The 16340-nt window shown below is 35.0% G+C and overlaps 1 protein-coding gene across 5 annotated transcripts in view; it reads left to right on the top strand.

The window, feature by feature from the left end:
• Nucleotides 1-16340, top strand: part of ETV1 (ETS variant transcription factor 1) — a 66671-nt gene that overhangs the window by 4151 nt on the left and 46180 nt on the right. For 4 of the 5 annotated variants that reach the window (XM_033066462.2, XM_033066473.2, XM_033066445.2 and 1 more), the window contains exon 5: nucleotides 9454-9507. In XM_033066462.2, coding sequence (XP_032922353.1) covers nucleotides 9454-9507 — 54 coding nt within the window. Of the gene's footprint in view, nucleotides 1-37; nucleotides 180-9453; nucleotides 9508-16340 lie in introns of all 5 variants that reach the window. The other variant, XM_033066483.2, reaches the window with a different exon arrangement.

Raw genomic sequence — 16340 nt, 5'->3', positions numbered from 1 at the left:
CATACAGCCAGAACTGGGCTTGCTGTTTCCTTTTCAGCAGCACATATAATTATTTGGTGTTCTGGTGGAGTACTTTTCTGATGGCAGAAATTAGTTTCTCTGGGTTCATCGGGACGGGATGCTTCAAGATTTAAGTGCAAGTGTCTTCTTTCCACCTTGTTCACAACACAGAACATTAGGTGTGTATGAAATACTTAACCAGTACTTTTTCTTTCTTTCTTTTATTTTCTTTTTTATTTTTTTTATAGAAACCTTTAAATATTTTGCATGTTATTTTTGTCTTTGTATTTGTAGTCGGGAGTTTCTGTACCGGGTGATTAGAAAACTAACATCGGTCTGTTTTACATGTGCATGTTCTTTTAAGTATTTCAAATAATCTTGCAGAGCACATTCTAGTGAAGGGACAAGGTTTAAGAACAGTAATGTACAAATCTGAATTTTGAGTAGTTGAGAGATTCATTTAACAGTAACAGAAATGTGCTGCTGTATTAGGAGAACTTTAACAAGTTGCAAGGTATCTTTTTGCTTGTTCAAGTCTATTTGTTTTCAGCAACATTTTCTGGTTTTTTTTTCTTTTTTTTCCTTTGATATTTGCAATACTATTTATTTGAAGCATAAAGATTTTTGTGCATTATCTGCTCTTAGTATTTCCAGTCAATTTTAAATGTAAACTTCTGCATCTGAAATAGACATAAATTTGATGCAAGTTAAAATAATCTCTCCAGATTCATCCTGATTTAAATGAATGTGAGTATTCACATATGTTTAATTTTTTTCTTGTACAGGACTAGGCACAGCTGTTTATATAAGAGATGTTCTGTGTGGTTTTTTTTGTTGTTGTTGTTTTGTTTTTTGTTTTGCTTTGGTTTTGTTTTAAAGGAGGGATGTTGGGGTGAAATTCTTGCTGTTGGTGTTCATAGAAAGGGAAATATTGCTGATGCATACTTGCTTATGCCCTGATTCTGGTTTAACATCTTTTTCTGTAGTTTCTTTACCTGTAAGTAAGTTGTGAGGTATTGCTTATTTTGATGACATTTTTATTCTGCTAGTATTAGTTTTAATATGGGGTTATTCTGTGTATAATCAAAAACCCCTCCTGAAATTAATAGAACAGAGGATATGTTTTTATGAACTAATACAATTCTTCCCTAATAATTGAAAAGAGGATGTCCTGTACTAAGAGCTTTTTTGTAGTACAATGGTCAGATGCAACTGTAGCTGTCTCCCTGTGGTAATTTTCCTGAGGAACTCTTTACATTGTATCATCTCATTCATGTTAGCAAATCAGAAACATGTTAAAATGCTACTCAAAATATACTATTTTTAATTTAAAGGGTAACTTTCAGTTTGATTTTTTCACTGGCATGAATGCTTTTATTTCTGAAAAATGATTAAATTTCTTTGATCTTATGTCAGAAAAAATACAGCCAGATTCATAATGCATGTAGCAGATAATAATGGAAGTTTGAAAAATAATGCAGAATTTAAAACTAATTTGATAATTTCCATAGGTAAATAAACTAATGTAATGGCAATTTTTATTCTGAAGGCGCTGCTTATTTTAGATTGGAATCGCTTGTTTATGAGTCTTTTTACCTCTTTATCAGAGTGTATTTCACTGAATAAATTTAGATAGGTTTTGAGAGAGAAGGTGTCTAGTCCCATATCAGCTGGGTTGAATAACCTTTATAAAGGCAGATAAAATAATCTATGAAATACTGAAAAATGAAAAAAAGTTTCTTTTTTTACATAGCAGAAAGTAATAAAACTAAATAATACTAATTGTCCACAGTATATTGCAACCAAATATTACAGGTTTTTCTGAGTTCTAGAAATACTTTAAGAAATCTCTGTTTCGGGCCATGCCATGGTTTGAGCTGTTTCATGAAACACAAACTTTGCACGGTTTTCTTAAGGCTAAACTAAAATTGAAATAAAAAGTTAAGATGACAACACTAAATATTGAGCTGTTATCTTGATCCCAAAGTTTTATGGAAAAAAACCAACAACTTAACAACTTCTGTTAGTCTTTATAAAATAGAAGTGCTTGAGATGTAGCTCTGCTCAAATGTCTATATGGATGAGCTTAGCCAGGAAACAGATTTTGAAATCAGACTTGTTTACCCATTGCTAGATGTGTCCATTTATGTTCTTCTGGACCTTCCTAGGCTAGAAGTCTGCCAATTTGGCAGCATCAGTACTGTTTACATATTTCTTCTCATAATGCTCTGGAGCCAGGGAAATGACCATGAAATTTTAAAACATCTTGACCCTTTTTAAGAAAAGCAGTGGCAGCTGACCAGGTTTCTCCCACTAGTTCAGATCCCCACTGGGGAGTAACCAGGTCAAAAACTGACTTATTAGTTAGGAGAAGAAAGTGAGTTGCATTTTATGACACACAAAAATAATGCTTATGGATTTTTCTTTGTTTTGCTTTTCCTAAAGCTGTCCTTACTGCATCACATACTTTAGCCTGGAGATTTTTACAGTTAGTGTCACCTATGATAAGTTGATGGCAAACAAGTAAACAGAAAAGAAATGTATTCTTTTCCTCTTGGAAATAGTGGGAGGCTCACTTGAATTAAAGTATTAATCCAAATGTAAACAATTCAGTAACCTGTTTAATATTTTATTACTACATAATTAACAAGCTGAATACTACTTACAGAGAGCTCACAAATGTATTCCACTAGCTACATAGTAGATTTTTATGGAAATGAGTTTTGCTTCTTACTCTGTATAGTATTGTATATGTAAGAATTATTTTGATGTAAAACTTACTCTGAATAATGTTACTCCATGTCAGCTCTTATGTAAGACAGGAGATAGAGTATAACAGTTTTCTCATGTTAGAAATTGAAAATGGGAAGCCTTTAATAATTTTTTCAGTGTTCAACCTTGAAATAGTTAAAGTTGCCTATTGCTAACCAAGACAAATATTGTTTGGATTTTATCTTTTATATTTAAATAACTCAGTGGCAACATTTTGACGTGATAATACTATAAAATGACTTTATTGATTCCACATATTTGGAATCAGATTGGTTCTGTCAGGTAGCAATTATTCTGTGACTTGAAAAAAGTGGTTAAAATATTAATCTGATGTTATCTTGTCATGGTAGCTCTTCCTACTTATTGTGGAACAAAATGAAGAGAGAACAAATTGTTAGTGAGTGAGTATCTCCTTTCTATGGAGAAATCATTTGGTTTTGGGGAATACTAGATTAACAAAAAACTCAGATTTTTAAAACGTATTGTTTAGATACTAATTTCTCCTACAGCTTGTTCCAGATACGTAAAAGGCATCCCAAACGAAGACAAATAATAAATTTATGCACCAGATCTGTTTCTTAGAGCAATAGATAGTAAGCTTCTCAAATGGTAATATACTAAAAAAAAAATAAAAATTCTTTATGTGATTTGAAAAACATACAAAAAGATTAAGTAAACAATAAGTGGTTTGAAATAACAGCTACAGGTAACTGGTTCGTGCCTCTACCACAACTCAGCTAAATTGAGTGGTTGGCTTCTTCAGGCTACTGGTGTTCAGAAGCCACTTCTTAGTATCTGAAAGTAATTTCTCTCAAATAATTATTGGTCAGCTTTGGAATGAGCTTGAGGAAATAAGTTTCTTCCCTCTCTACTCTTAATGTGAAGGTCCCACCAGTGTTGCAGTGATGTGTGAGTGTTGACTTGTAGTTTATTTCTTGAATGAGGAGGTGTGAAACAGAGTAGTTTCTAGGTCTTGAAGGATTGCTTTTAATAAAAGGGAGTACTGGATTTTCAAATATTAATCCAGTTAGAGTGGCTTTGTTTAATTGGGCTAACAAGTTTTTTTCTGCCAAAAAGTTGTAAAATTTAGCCAGTGTAAGGCAGATGCCATGTAGCCACATTCAAGAACTATCCGCATTTTATAGAAGCAGTAAGAGTCAAGAAATAGTAATTTAATACCTCCATGACTGAAATCTGCTTTACAGGAACAAACACTCTTAAAAAGCAGTGAAAACACTTCCAGTTTGTAGTACAGAGCATATCTTCTTCTTTTACTTTTTTTTTTCTTTTTGGTGGACTCTAATGATCTTGATTTTCTTATACTCACGATTCATGATCATAAATATCTGCACAAAAAAAAGAAGAACAGCTAGATTAGGCAAAACGGGAGGGAAGGGGATGCTATGAAAAAAAATCCAAAAGAAATAAACCCATCAAAAATCCACAAGTCTGAAAGTCTGTGTAGTAATAAACTTTTCATGTTTTACTTGTTTGCTAGAAAAGTAAATAATTTTTCTCAAAATCATAATTTTCAAGTGTAGAGGGGTTTACTAACGATGAGGCATGCAGCGAAATAGTAAATGTGAGTACTCATTTTAAAGCTAATTTTTTTTCTCATGTTTAGTATAACAACAAATGAAGAACAGATTCTGCAAACCCATCTTCATATTCCTAGGGATTATTCACATAAGGAAGAATTTTGAGATCTGGAGCTAGTTTTAAAGTGCATTTAAGTTTATTAGTCAGAGCATCTCACGTTATGTAAAAAGGGTTGGGGGTTGTTTTGACAGCAAATCCAGTGCTTATGTGAAATAATATTTTTTACCATCTTGAAATTTATCACTGTTTTGCCTTCCCAATGCTTCTTTGTTAGAAACAGTTGTTCCCGTGGAAAAAGAACAGCCACAAGCCAACACCCCCCCTCCCCCAGCTCTTGCAGGAATACTTACAATTTAGCCAATCTTTCAGATATTCAGAAGTGACAATGAATCAAAGAAAACTCAATAGATCCATTACTGTTGAGGCTCGAAGTCTTATTTTAGCTGAGGCCAAAATACTACTGCTCATATAGAATTTCCTGTCAATTTCAATTTCTTTTGCCACTTTGAATAAATGATGGATATTTTAAAACTAATTGCTCTTAGCTCTAAAAGTGAAGCATGAGGTCAGAGCACACAGTACCGCAGGAAGTGTTCTGCTACCCAAAATAAAGTTTTAAGTGAAGCATTTTCAGCTTCTTGTTTTTCTGGACAGTTTCCAGGTTTTTTTTTAACAGGGACACCTTTCTCTGGAGTGCAGCTGAGCTTTTGGAAGCAGTTTGTGAGCGGGAGAAGGAAGAGTTAAGTTTAAGCCCTTTATAGTTTGCTTAACTTTTCATTTATTAAATAACGTTCCTCAGCAGGTCTGTGCTGCATCTTGAGACAAAGCAGTGAAATCACTGTGTTTATGCCTAAAGTTCAAGTTTACTTTGCTGTAGCTTTCTGGAAGGGTGTGACATGAAAAGCTTGTGGTTGGGGCCACATGGTTCATGCTGGACTGCGTTTTTGTGAATGGAGGCAGAACTCCAGTTCTGACTGCTTGTCTTGAGGAATTGCTTCGGAGATCAGCTGTCTCATTCACTGGCAGAAAGAATGACTCATACATCTTCTGCCTTGTTTGGCTCCAGGTCATTGTTACAGTGGATAGAGCTGGTTTTAATTAAATATTAACTCCTTTTGTCCTGGATGCTTGTTAATGGGCACTTTTTGTTTACTTGCAATGAAAGCAAGCTAACTGGCCCGAGTTCTAAACTTTTTTTCCTTCCAAATTCTTTCCCTTTGCAAAATGAGCCGTCAGTTCAGCCTTTCCAAGAGTGTTTAAAGCTCTAAAAACTACAAACAAGTATTAAGTATTTTTGTGCTGTGAATGCTTGCATAGCTCAGTAGGTAGTGAAACTGTAAAACCTAAACTGATAACATCTTCAAGATCATCATTAAGGTTTCTGCATGCTTTCCAAATCCTCTTGAGACATTACAGCTATAGTCAGAAGAAAAAAAAACTTTTGGTAATATTCTAAGCTGAGTTGGATAGTTTATGCTGCAGATGTCTGCTTCAGGAGTCTGAGACTTGATGGCTCTGAATGTGGCATGAACTAATGTAGCTGCTTCTGCAATAAGCAGTAAAAGCCGCGTGCTTAATATCCTTCAAAACCTTTTATTAGTCTTTCGGAATATACTTGCCTTCTCAAACCCCCATAATTAAGTAGCTCAAGGGAATGTTCTCATTCAGATGGGGGATCATTTCAGATATCTTTTTTTCAATTCCCCTCTGAATGGCAAAGTTTTTAAAAAAAAAAAGGTTTTGGTGATTTATGCATTGTGTCTTGTGTATGTTAAGAGAAGCTTTTATGGCAGCTTTGCTAAGTTGCAGTATTTATGAATAAAAGAGGAAATGAATGGACTATGTATATAAATGTGTAGACAATTTTGACACTGCAAGTTACATTTTCCTTTCAGATATTCATGTTGAAATGTCTTTACCTGCCTATTTAATTTGCTGCAAAATCTACCTGTAATTATCCAAAATCCAGGTACAAAAGCTCTCTTCTGCTTGAGCAATGGGATGATGTATCTCAGTGATACAGCGAGCTGCTGGTGGAAGGAGTCTCTGATGATGAGTGCTTGCATTTCAGCAGTGTGATCGTGTGCAAGTTTCGGTTCTGCTTGTCTAAGAATAATATCAGATTAAGTGAAGAAATAATTTCCCATTTCCACCAGTTAGCTGGTCCTTTTAATTTCTCTGTATAGGCTTGTGGGCTCATTTGTAAGGTACTGATGCTGCTAAATTTACAATCCAGTTGGAAATGCATGTTCCTCGTTTGAATGTTTTGGATGCTATTATTTGTTTTGTTTATATTTAGCAGGGTTTGAAACACTTCTTAACTTGCTGTGTTCGTTTCTCTACAGAGGCTTTTAAGGCTGTGTTAATATTGCATTTAAAGTAAATTTTGACAGCGTGGTCCCCACCTGTTTCTAGAGTACTGATAAAGTGATGTGTTCCATCTCTATTAAATATGCCTTCATAAATTTTGGGGATCCATGAATGAAGTACATTATTCTTGTTTACTTCATAAATGAAAGCAAATCAGGGGTAATGGCAGTAATGTAGCGGTTTCCATGACACTTCAACCAGATATATTTTATTTTTTTCTTACTGTATGGTTGGGGAAAAAAAAAAGCACCTTACTCACTGATATATACATAAATCTTTACAACTGATTTTTTTCCAGACAAAGTCAAATTAAACTCTTAAAACCGGGATGAAGCACTGGTGAAGCTGTCCAGTGCACAGAAGATGCTCTCGGAAAGTTATGAGAGATTTCTATCCCTGTTCTGCAACCACTAAATGTAGCCTCTTTATTTAAACAGAAGGGGGTTTTGTTTTCTTCGAGGCTTTTAAAGATATCCTAGATTCACAAATTTGCATATATATATATATATCTACATGTAAATATAAAATGCAGGTGCATGTTAAAAAATTAATTCTGCTAGCCTCCTTGCTGCATTTGGAAATGATAGGTGGTTTAAGAAAAATGTGTGGGATGTGTCTTCTAAACAAGAAGTTACTTGACTTTAACTCTGAATGTACTCACAGACCCTTCCAAAACAAGTGGAAATACAAAAAATCTTAGGAAATTATTTTTAAGTAGAAGAACTTGATTTCATAATCAGATTTTTCTGTGACAGTCAAATAGTTGGTATTTTTATAAGGAAAATGCCGAACATTCACATGTAGTCAATTGCGTGAAATGTCAGAAATTGCGGAGTGTTAATATTTGGGCTCGTCCTGTCCTTGAGTTTGTTCTTGGTTAATCTTCTGTGGTTTCTCTGGAAGGAAGAGAAATTGAATGCATCAAAATACTGAGAATATTTGGGTTGGTAGTGTTTTATACAGCTTCAAACTTTGAGGAGCCAATATGTCCTCAGAGGTACTTGTTTATTCTAAAAGGATGGGTTACTGTCAGGTTTAATTTTGTTTGGTATTTTTTTTAATTAGAAACCCAAACAACAAAGCAACAGTAGCTATGCTTTTTTATCAAAGTAAGGCTAATTACACTTAGTGTATTTATCTTACTCATACTTCTTCTCAAATCTGCATTTGTACATTTCCAAGGTCATTTGTTTTTAAGGGGTATTTGCTGCAATTAAGACAGTAGGATGTGAAATTTATTTTAAAATCCAGAGTAAATAATTTTTCAGTACTATGAGCCTGATTCTGAACTCTTTACCCAGGAAAAAAACTTCCAGTTAAGTCATTAGAAATATTTCCTGAGTAAAGGAGTGGAGATCTGGTCCATGAAGAGCACTGTAGTGCACATTCAAAATAATTGTGAGTAATTTTAATTAAATATATATTTCGAATTCAAACCAAGTATATTAATATACTTTTAATATATAATATTAATATATTATATACATATATAATGGCGAATATGCACTTCCTCTACTAGAAAGTGCTCTGAAGGGCATTAAAGTTGCATTTTATCATTTAACGTATTTGAGAACATTTGATAGTCACGGTTTTGATAAGTGATTATATAAGCAGCATTTACCTTTTAAATCTTGTTGGGTAACCAGATCATGGCAGATGTTAACTTTTAATTAAGATCATGTGAATTATTTGCTTGTCTTTGGACAAGAACTGGGGAACGTATTTTTAAACAATAATTTCATGCAGCTTTGCTGTGGCGATTCCAGTTAGCGTGTATGTTGAGGAAAAGATGACAAAGTTAGAGGAGATAAGCTGAATCTCTCTTGCCATGTACCAGAAACAGTCATGCTCTGAGGACACCGTTTCTCTGTGAAATGTTCTGCAGTTATTTGAATGTATTCATCTATAATAAACGTTCAGTGCTATTTCAGCTTAAATGGTTTAAATGAGTTTACCACACAATTTGAGAGATGGCTAATGTCTTAGATATACAACGAAAAGGAAATGTGGTACCAGAGGAGCAAAATTATCTATCAGCAGACCGTGAAATGATTGTACTTAATAGCTCAGGTTTGTGATGGAAGTTTCCTAAAAGCAAAGACGATCTTACAAAAGGCAAGTGGATATTAATAGTGATTTTTGATTTAAGTAAATCTTTTTTGATGTTTGAAATGTTGTCATTAAACCAGGAATTCTGTGGTCTGGTAATATAGTTATTTTTGAATATTTAAAACAATAACAGAAAATCCCTACTGTATTGGCTGACTGCCACGAACAATTGGAATCACTTTTAAGTAAGCTGAAGGTGTGGTAGTTTCAGGTTAAAGAGGCATTAGTGTTAATCAATGAGATTTGGTTTATGTGGACTTTATGCGCAGGTATTTTGAAAATGAGCACTAATGAGTTTTACCAGTGGCATGGTAGGTCCAGACTCTGGTACAGGTAGTAAGGCAGGGCCAGTGAGCCCCCACATCCTCCCATTCCCATTGCTTCTGTGGACTCACACAGCTTCACCCCAGGGTTTATCTGATATTAAAATGATGTGCTTGCCCGATTTTCATACTCAACAATGAAGAAACAAAAAATCATAATTTTAAATTTGACTGCACTTTAAATTAAGCACAAGAGTCTTTATTTATGCTTTAATGGCTTCTTTTAATTCTTGTTTCTTTTTTTTTTTTGTTTGTTTCGTTTCTGTTTTCCTTTCTTCAGCTCAGGTACCTGACAATGATGAGCAGTTTGTGCCAGACTATCAGGCTGAAAGTTGTAAGTATACTACAAATCATCACTTTCTTAAAATATGTATATTTGTATATTTATATCTGTGTCTTCGTATTTGTTATTTGTTTTGTCATCTGTGGTCATGTGATAGATCCTTTTGCTGATCAGTGACATCAGTGTGATGAGTAGATAAAGCAAGTGGCATTTTGATGTGCAGTCAAAAGAACATGTTTGGGCTGAAGGTAGAACCTTTAGCACCAGGCTCTTTCCTGTGATTTCCTCCCACAGCCCCCGGGAAGCATGGAGAAACTTAGGTTGTGGAGGTGGAAGGAGTTTCTTTGTCTGTAGTGTGCGCAGAGGAGTTTTTTAGCCAGTACAGATCAGATTCTGTGGGACATAGGATGCATCTCTGCTGAGCAGAAGTCTGTATGAATAAATAAATTAACTTCTCCACATAAACAATCAAATACAGTCACAGCTGAAGCATTTTAAGATGTCTTAGCATGTGGCATTTTCTTGCTCAAATAATATTTTCCTTTGAGTTAATTGGTGAAAACAGGAGTTACGTTAAGCTGGGTACTTTGCATTATTTTCTACTTACTTAGCAAGAGCCTAAACTTATTTTTATCAGCCTGTACCCCTCAACTCTGGCCTTTACCTATTAAAATGCTCTTATTCTGTTAAATGCTGGCTCCCTTTTGCTGTACCTGCTGTTCTCTGGTATTGGGTGATTGCAGGGACATAGCATGAGGAACATCCAACAGTTACAGACTTCTTGGAGCTTCTTTATGCAGTTTTCTTCTTCATGGCAAGGCTTATCTCTGTCATTAGAGGTTTCTTCTAAGCAGTGTCTGCTGATTGTAGCAGAGCACATGGTAGCTTTTCCATTTTACTAAATAACTTAAATAGTTTATCCTATTGGAGTGAATTACTGCACTTTACTAAACCAGATAGCTGTTAAACACGGCATTAATGTACTGAAATATTAAGATTAATATAGAGAGATTAGGAAGAATTGCATTAAAATAGTCTTTAACCCAAAAAATAAATTCACACTTGCTGAATTTTCCTATAAATTTTTTAGTTTATTTTTTCCAGTTATTAAGAAGCTGTTTTAAGTAGGATTTATTGAGAGCATTCATAACAGCATTTTGTGAGGCAAAAATAAAGCCCACACTCTTTTTTTTAATCCCCTGGAAGTATTGCTGTGCAGGAATACTATCCTGCACAGCAACAATTTAAATTCATTTTTCTCTCACAGTTCTTGTACATATGCTAACCAACAATCATGATCACTTTTCAACTTTGAAAATTGCCTTTTATAATAGAGGGGTTTTTTTCACTTTTGTCTTCAAAGCCTTTTTTTTTAATTAAATTAAATATGAAAGACAAAACCATCTATAAATTGAAAATCAGATATGTTACTTTACATATGAATCTGTGTCCAAATATAGTCATTCATGCATATACCTTTGTTTAAGAGTACAAAGTTCAACTGGGGCTTCTATTAACCCACAATTATCGTTACACAACAAGTCAATGATTCTTGGAAAATAATTTGTGGACTGTGAATGAAAAGCCCCATTGAAGCTGGCCACTGCTTTTGGTGATAAAGAAATTCTCCTAATATGGCTATTTTATTAATGCTGTTGTGCTTCAAAGTTCCTTAGCCACAGCTTACACAGTATTATCAAAGGAACATTTATTTCTTCATTTCAGTTGGTTTCTTTATCTTAAGTAAAGGTCAGGAGAGCTTCCTGGAGAGTTACTCTGGCAAAGGTTATGGAGTTTCAGACATATACTTGGATATAATGTATGTAGCTGTGGGCTCTGCAAAACAGGAACGAAGAGCAACATAACCAAAGCCATGGGGAAATTACTGTTGCAGAAGTAGCACTATTGTGACTGTTTTCTCTAGGATCCAAGCCTGCCTTCAAACTCCTTTATAATGACTTGCTCTATATAGTCTGTAACTGTGCAGTACTGAGCCTGTTAATGGCAGCAGTCTGGCAGAAGCACTTGACTTTTTTTTTTTAAATCTACTTAAATTTATTTTGTTTTATTTATTTTAATTTTAATTTTAATTTTTATTCTTTTACATGGGAGAGAATGGACAAACTTTCATAGATTTAGTGTTTAATACGTTTCATTGACCAAAAATGAAGATGGACAGGAATGTAAACCGATGAAGGGGGTCACAGCCACTTTAGTTCGAAGGCATCTAAACTAAGCTGTGCTTTGCTACAGAAGTTTCATTTATGGAGCTGTACATAGATAGGGGCGTGTATGTGATGTGCAGAGTGTGTAAAGAAAACGGAAGTGTTCCAGTGAAACTGTTACAATCTGCGGTCCAGTTGCAAAAAATAATGACATTTTATTTCTAGCTTCATTGCTTGAGAAAGGGGCTTTAAAGCCAGACAGATCTGTGCTGTTAAATTGAAAGTTGTAATGTTAAATTGAAACATTAAAAGGAGAGTTGAGAAGCTTCAGCAAGAGTGGCAGTTCTGGAACAATGTGGTTAAAAATGTCTTGCCTAGAAATCACCAGCTTGGTGGTTTGAAGAAGTCATCTCTCGAAGTAAGATGTGGAAGGTAGTGGAGGAACTGATACTGCCAAGATCATGTGCTGTGTCCTAGCACAGGATTAAATGCCCCTTAAAGTGCTGTGGCTTTTGCAATTTATTTTCTGTAATAATGATTTTAACTAGTGAAACTGCACTGGTATTAGTAACTAGGGGAAACATTTAGTTTAGATTAGATATACAGTCCACTTTATCCACTCAGGGATTTAACTTCAAAGCTAGCTTGGGACCATGAATATTTCAATTATGAGTTGCTATTAAACTTCAATCAGTTTTTGAAAAGCAAACATAATACGTGTATTTATAGTTAGGTGTGGGCTTTAGATATAATGAGTGAGATCAACAGCTAGCATAACTTCATGTGGTATTATTGACGTTATTGGAATTACGCATATTTCTGTTAGCTAAGGATCCAGCATGTCAAGCTTTAAGCTTCAGTTTACCTGTTTAAAAGTAAAATCTATTTTGTTACTCCTTTATTTCTTCTGGAAAGAGGCCTTCCTACTGTAAGAATCTTAATAACGCCTGCCCTTTCAAACCTTAACTTTTTGTCATGAAAGCCCCATCTTCTCTTACCTTTTAAATATTTTTGAAGTTGGCATACCTATCACAAAGAACCTTTTTGTGATTTTGTTTAGAGTGAGTGGAATTTAGAGTAGATAATGACTAGCTTGTTTGGCTGAAATTTGAAAAACAAAACACAGTTTCGTTTCTTGTACCTTTCTGCTTTCTGTGAGCACTGAAATTCTTGAATTCTAAAAGACAAAAATGTGTATAAAAAAAGATTTTTTTTTTGTTTGAAGTTATACTGGAAAAATATTGAATTGCATATTAAATAGTGTAATTTTCTTACTTTTTCATTTCCATTCTCGCAAGAAATAAAAATTCTCCAGAAGGAGTGAGGAATCACTTCTACAGGTTTTAACTCAAAAATTCTGTTTCAGGCAGGTTGGTTTTGTTTCTTTTTGAATCTGCTTCTCTAATGAAGTTCACTTGTTTGCTGAACATTCAAGTAACTTTCTAATGACTGTAACTTTCTAATGACTATTCTTTAACAATAACATGAAAAGTTGTGTAAAGCAAAGATGTAAAAAATCTGTTTCTTTTAAAAAGGTGAATGTATTGGGATGGTTTTTTAATCAACATTGAGTATGTGAGTTTTCTAACTCTTTTCCAATTCATAAAACCTAATTAAGCTGTTTTCCCTCCACATCAAGTCAGTACTCACATTTGGAAAAGGGTGACCTGTGTTAACTTCCTCAGATAAGGTTTCCTATTGTTTCAAGTCCATTTTCATACACTGAGGAGGAGCCAGATCCTGAACTGGTTGTAATCAGTGGCAGGGCTTTCAGATACTGTAGAACAGCAAGGACTTTCCACTCCAGGAGCAAAAATGAATAAAGTGTTCAGTTTGCTCGAAGTCAATAGCTGTTGAAGTGAAGATTACTTGCTTCCATTGTTTGGATGGTTTCTGTGACAGACACAAGAGGAAGTAGGTAGGATTTGCTGATGTTTAAAAGATGCAGTTGGCAAAGAAAACTTGGTATTGTCAACAAAACACTGAATTGTAATGCGACCTAGGTACAGTTGGTTATAAATGGGGATTACTCTGCACCAAACTAGATTGCCTGGTGTCTTAATAGTATAATCATGGTTTGATTTTTTTTTATAATAGGTATTTGCATGGATCTACTTTTTCAGAGTTTTCTTTAATTTTTTTTTTAATTTTCTTTTGCCCTGAAATGTCAGTTATGTATTTAAAATTAATGATAAATTCTAGATTTTGGTTTTTATTTGTTATGGAGTTTCTGTTAATGAGGATTTGTCTTGTGCTTCTCCTTCTTGATCAGTTTCTTTTCTTCTCATTTATTTTGTTCCTGTATTGTTTCTGAGATCATCACAGCCTTAACTTAACACTGCCAAAGGGGTAAATGTTGCTGTTAGACCACATCTGTTGACAGTAAATGGGAAGGGCTGGCTGTGAAAATCCATGCTTCTCCATGTCTGATTAAACAGGATAGGATAGGAAAAATACTTTTTTAGTAGTGATTTTGTCACTGATCTTTCATGACCTTTTTTCTTCCTCCAGGTTTAGTAAAGGGGCACTTTCAATGTTGATGCCAGGAATCTTAAATTATTCAGGGATGTGCTTTTTAGATGCTCTAGCTTCAATCTTTAAAAGCCTGTTAAAGAGAGATTCTTTACATAGGCTTCAGGTACCTGTATTCTTCTGTCATTTTAACGAATGGTGTAGGATATTCCAAATGCAGTTTAAATGAGGAAAAGCTTTAATATTTATTTATATTTGCAGCATATGAAATAATGAATTTTTTTTGCATTACCAGATAAAAATGCTTCGTTTGTTTCATTTTCTTTCTCTTTCTTCCTGTGATTTAAATTTCAAAAGTGAATTTCAGAATTAGAAGAGCATTTTCTGCTTGCTTTAGTATAGCAAGTCATAGCGAGAAATTGATAGAGGTTAATTTTCCCTTATTTTGACATATTTTGGAGAAGAAACCCCACACAATTAAAGTAGAAAATACCAGAATACTAGGAGTTCTGACAGGTCTACGGAAGTCAAAATGAGGTATATTTACTGGAACAGTTTTTGGTTTCGATGCAGAATAGTTTAATTTTGCAGCTTCTAGAAAAGATTTTAGTGGACTGAAAAAAAAAGTAATTTTTTTAATGTGATGATTCACTTCATAGGCAGCTGGTAGTCATGTCTTGGTAGTGCACAATGTTCTAGAAATTACAGTTGGTAGCGTTTTGGTTGTCTGCGTGTGGCAAGTTGCACACACCAGCATCTTTTCAGGGTTTTTTGAGATTTTAAAATTTTATTTTATTTTGCCTTTATTTAGAGTCTATGTTTCTGGAATAACCTTTTCTTTGAGTGTAGCTCTGCAAGTGTGGTGCTACAGCAGGCAGTCTGACAAATATCCTGCAAGGTGGTGCTGCTTATTCCTGGTGCTGAGCTGTTCTCTGGTAGGGCTTTCTGCTGCAGCTGTGTTTTGTTTCTTGCCACTTGTCTTGAAACTACTTCCTTCCATAGGTCAGATGTTGTCAAATACAGAGACATTTGCTTACTTCTTTTAGTGCATGCCCGACTGTGATGGATTCTTTCTTAAAGGCTGTGAGAGTCGGGACTCTGTGGTTTGTTCCTGCCTTTAGCTTTGCATGACCTTGGGCATGTTGCTTAACATCTTTGGTTCTGGTTTGAAGTAGGTACAGAAATGCATGTATCACTCTGCCTGAGATACACAGCTTTCTTAATGATCACTTATCTGGAGATCTCAAAAGCATTTTACAAAGACAGTCCAGTGCAATTGCTGTTGTAAGAGCTGGAGAGGTCAGGCTGAGGAGTCGATGCTGACCACCTTATCTCCCTTCATAGTTGCCTTAGATAGCCTTGCTTCTTTCATTGTATCCCTGAGCACTTGTTTCCTTTGTTTAAAGCAGGGCTGAAACTGTTCCCACCTGTTAACTTTTTTTCTTTCCCTTTTTTCTTTTTTTTTTATTCACATTCAAAAGAAATTAGGATTTGGTGTCTTTCAGAAAACTGATTTTGTGGCTCTTTGATGGGCATTAGCCTGTGCTAATTGGAGTTTTGTTTTTCATGTTTTTCCTCCAGAAGATTTTTGGAAATATTTAAATATCTGCCATATAGTTGTGGCCATAATTGCAAGATTTGATTCTTGAAAAAGTTTTGTCATGAGGGAGAGTGTTGACCATGATGCCTTTAACTTGTAATCTTAATAATGGAGAATTTGTGGGCTTGCTTTGATTTTAATAGGCAATTTCTGTTTATTTTCTTTTTATGCTTGTATTTTTATACTAAATTTCCAGCTTTGAAGGTGCAAAGATTTAAGATTCTCCTGGATTGCAGGAGTGGTAGTGTCTCACAGATTATGTAAATACTGATGGTGGCAGTAGCACTGTGAAACAAATTAGAAGACCCCATCAAGAACATAGCTTTTGATTATTAAAACTTCTAAAATGGAAGCTTTCTTTCAGAGTGGCCAGCAGGCTGTGATGTGAATTTTATTGCTTATGGAAAGGTACCTCTGGGCATCTGCAGAGACAGCAGACACCTCATGCAGACTGGTTTAACTGCACAGGACCAATCTGAACCTGGTCTCCAGCAGTGGGGGGCAGGGGGGAGCCCAGGCAGCTGGACAGGGCTCTTCTTATGGGGTTTTGTGCCCCTGTGTCCCCACTGCCCTTCCACCACCATGTGGCTCAGGCAAGCTGAGTTAGTTTCCTTTCCTTAGAGCCCCATCCTTGTTTGCTGCTTTAT

Source organism: Catharus ustulatus, chromosome 1, assembly GCF_009819885.2.
Source record: "Catharus ustulatus isolate bCatUst1 chromosome 1, bCatUst1.pri.v2, whole genome shotgun sequence".
In the NCBI taxonomy this organism is placed as follows: Eukaryota; Metazoa; Chordata; class Aves; order Passeriformes; family Turdidae; genus Catharus; species Catharus ustulatus.
This window is presented reverse-complemented; position numbering and strand designations above follow the sequence as displayed.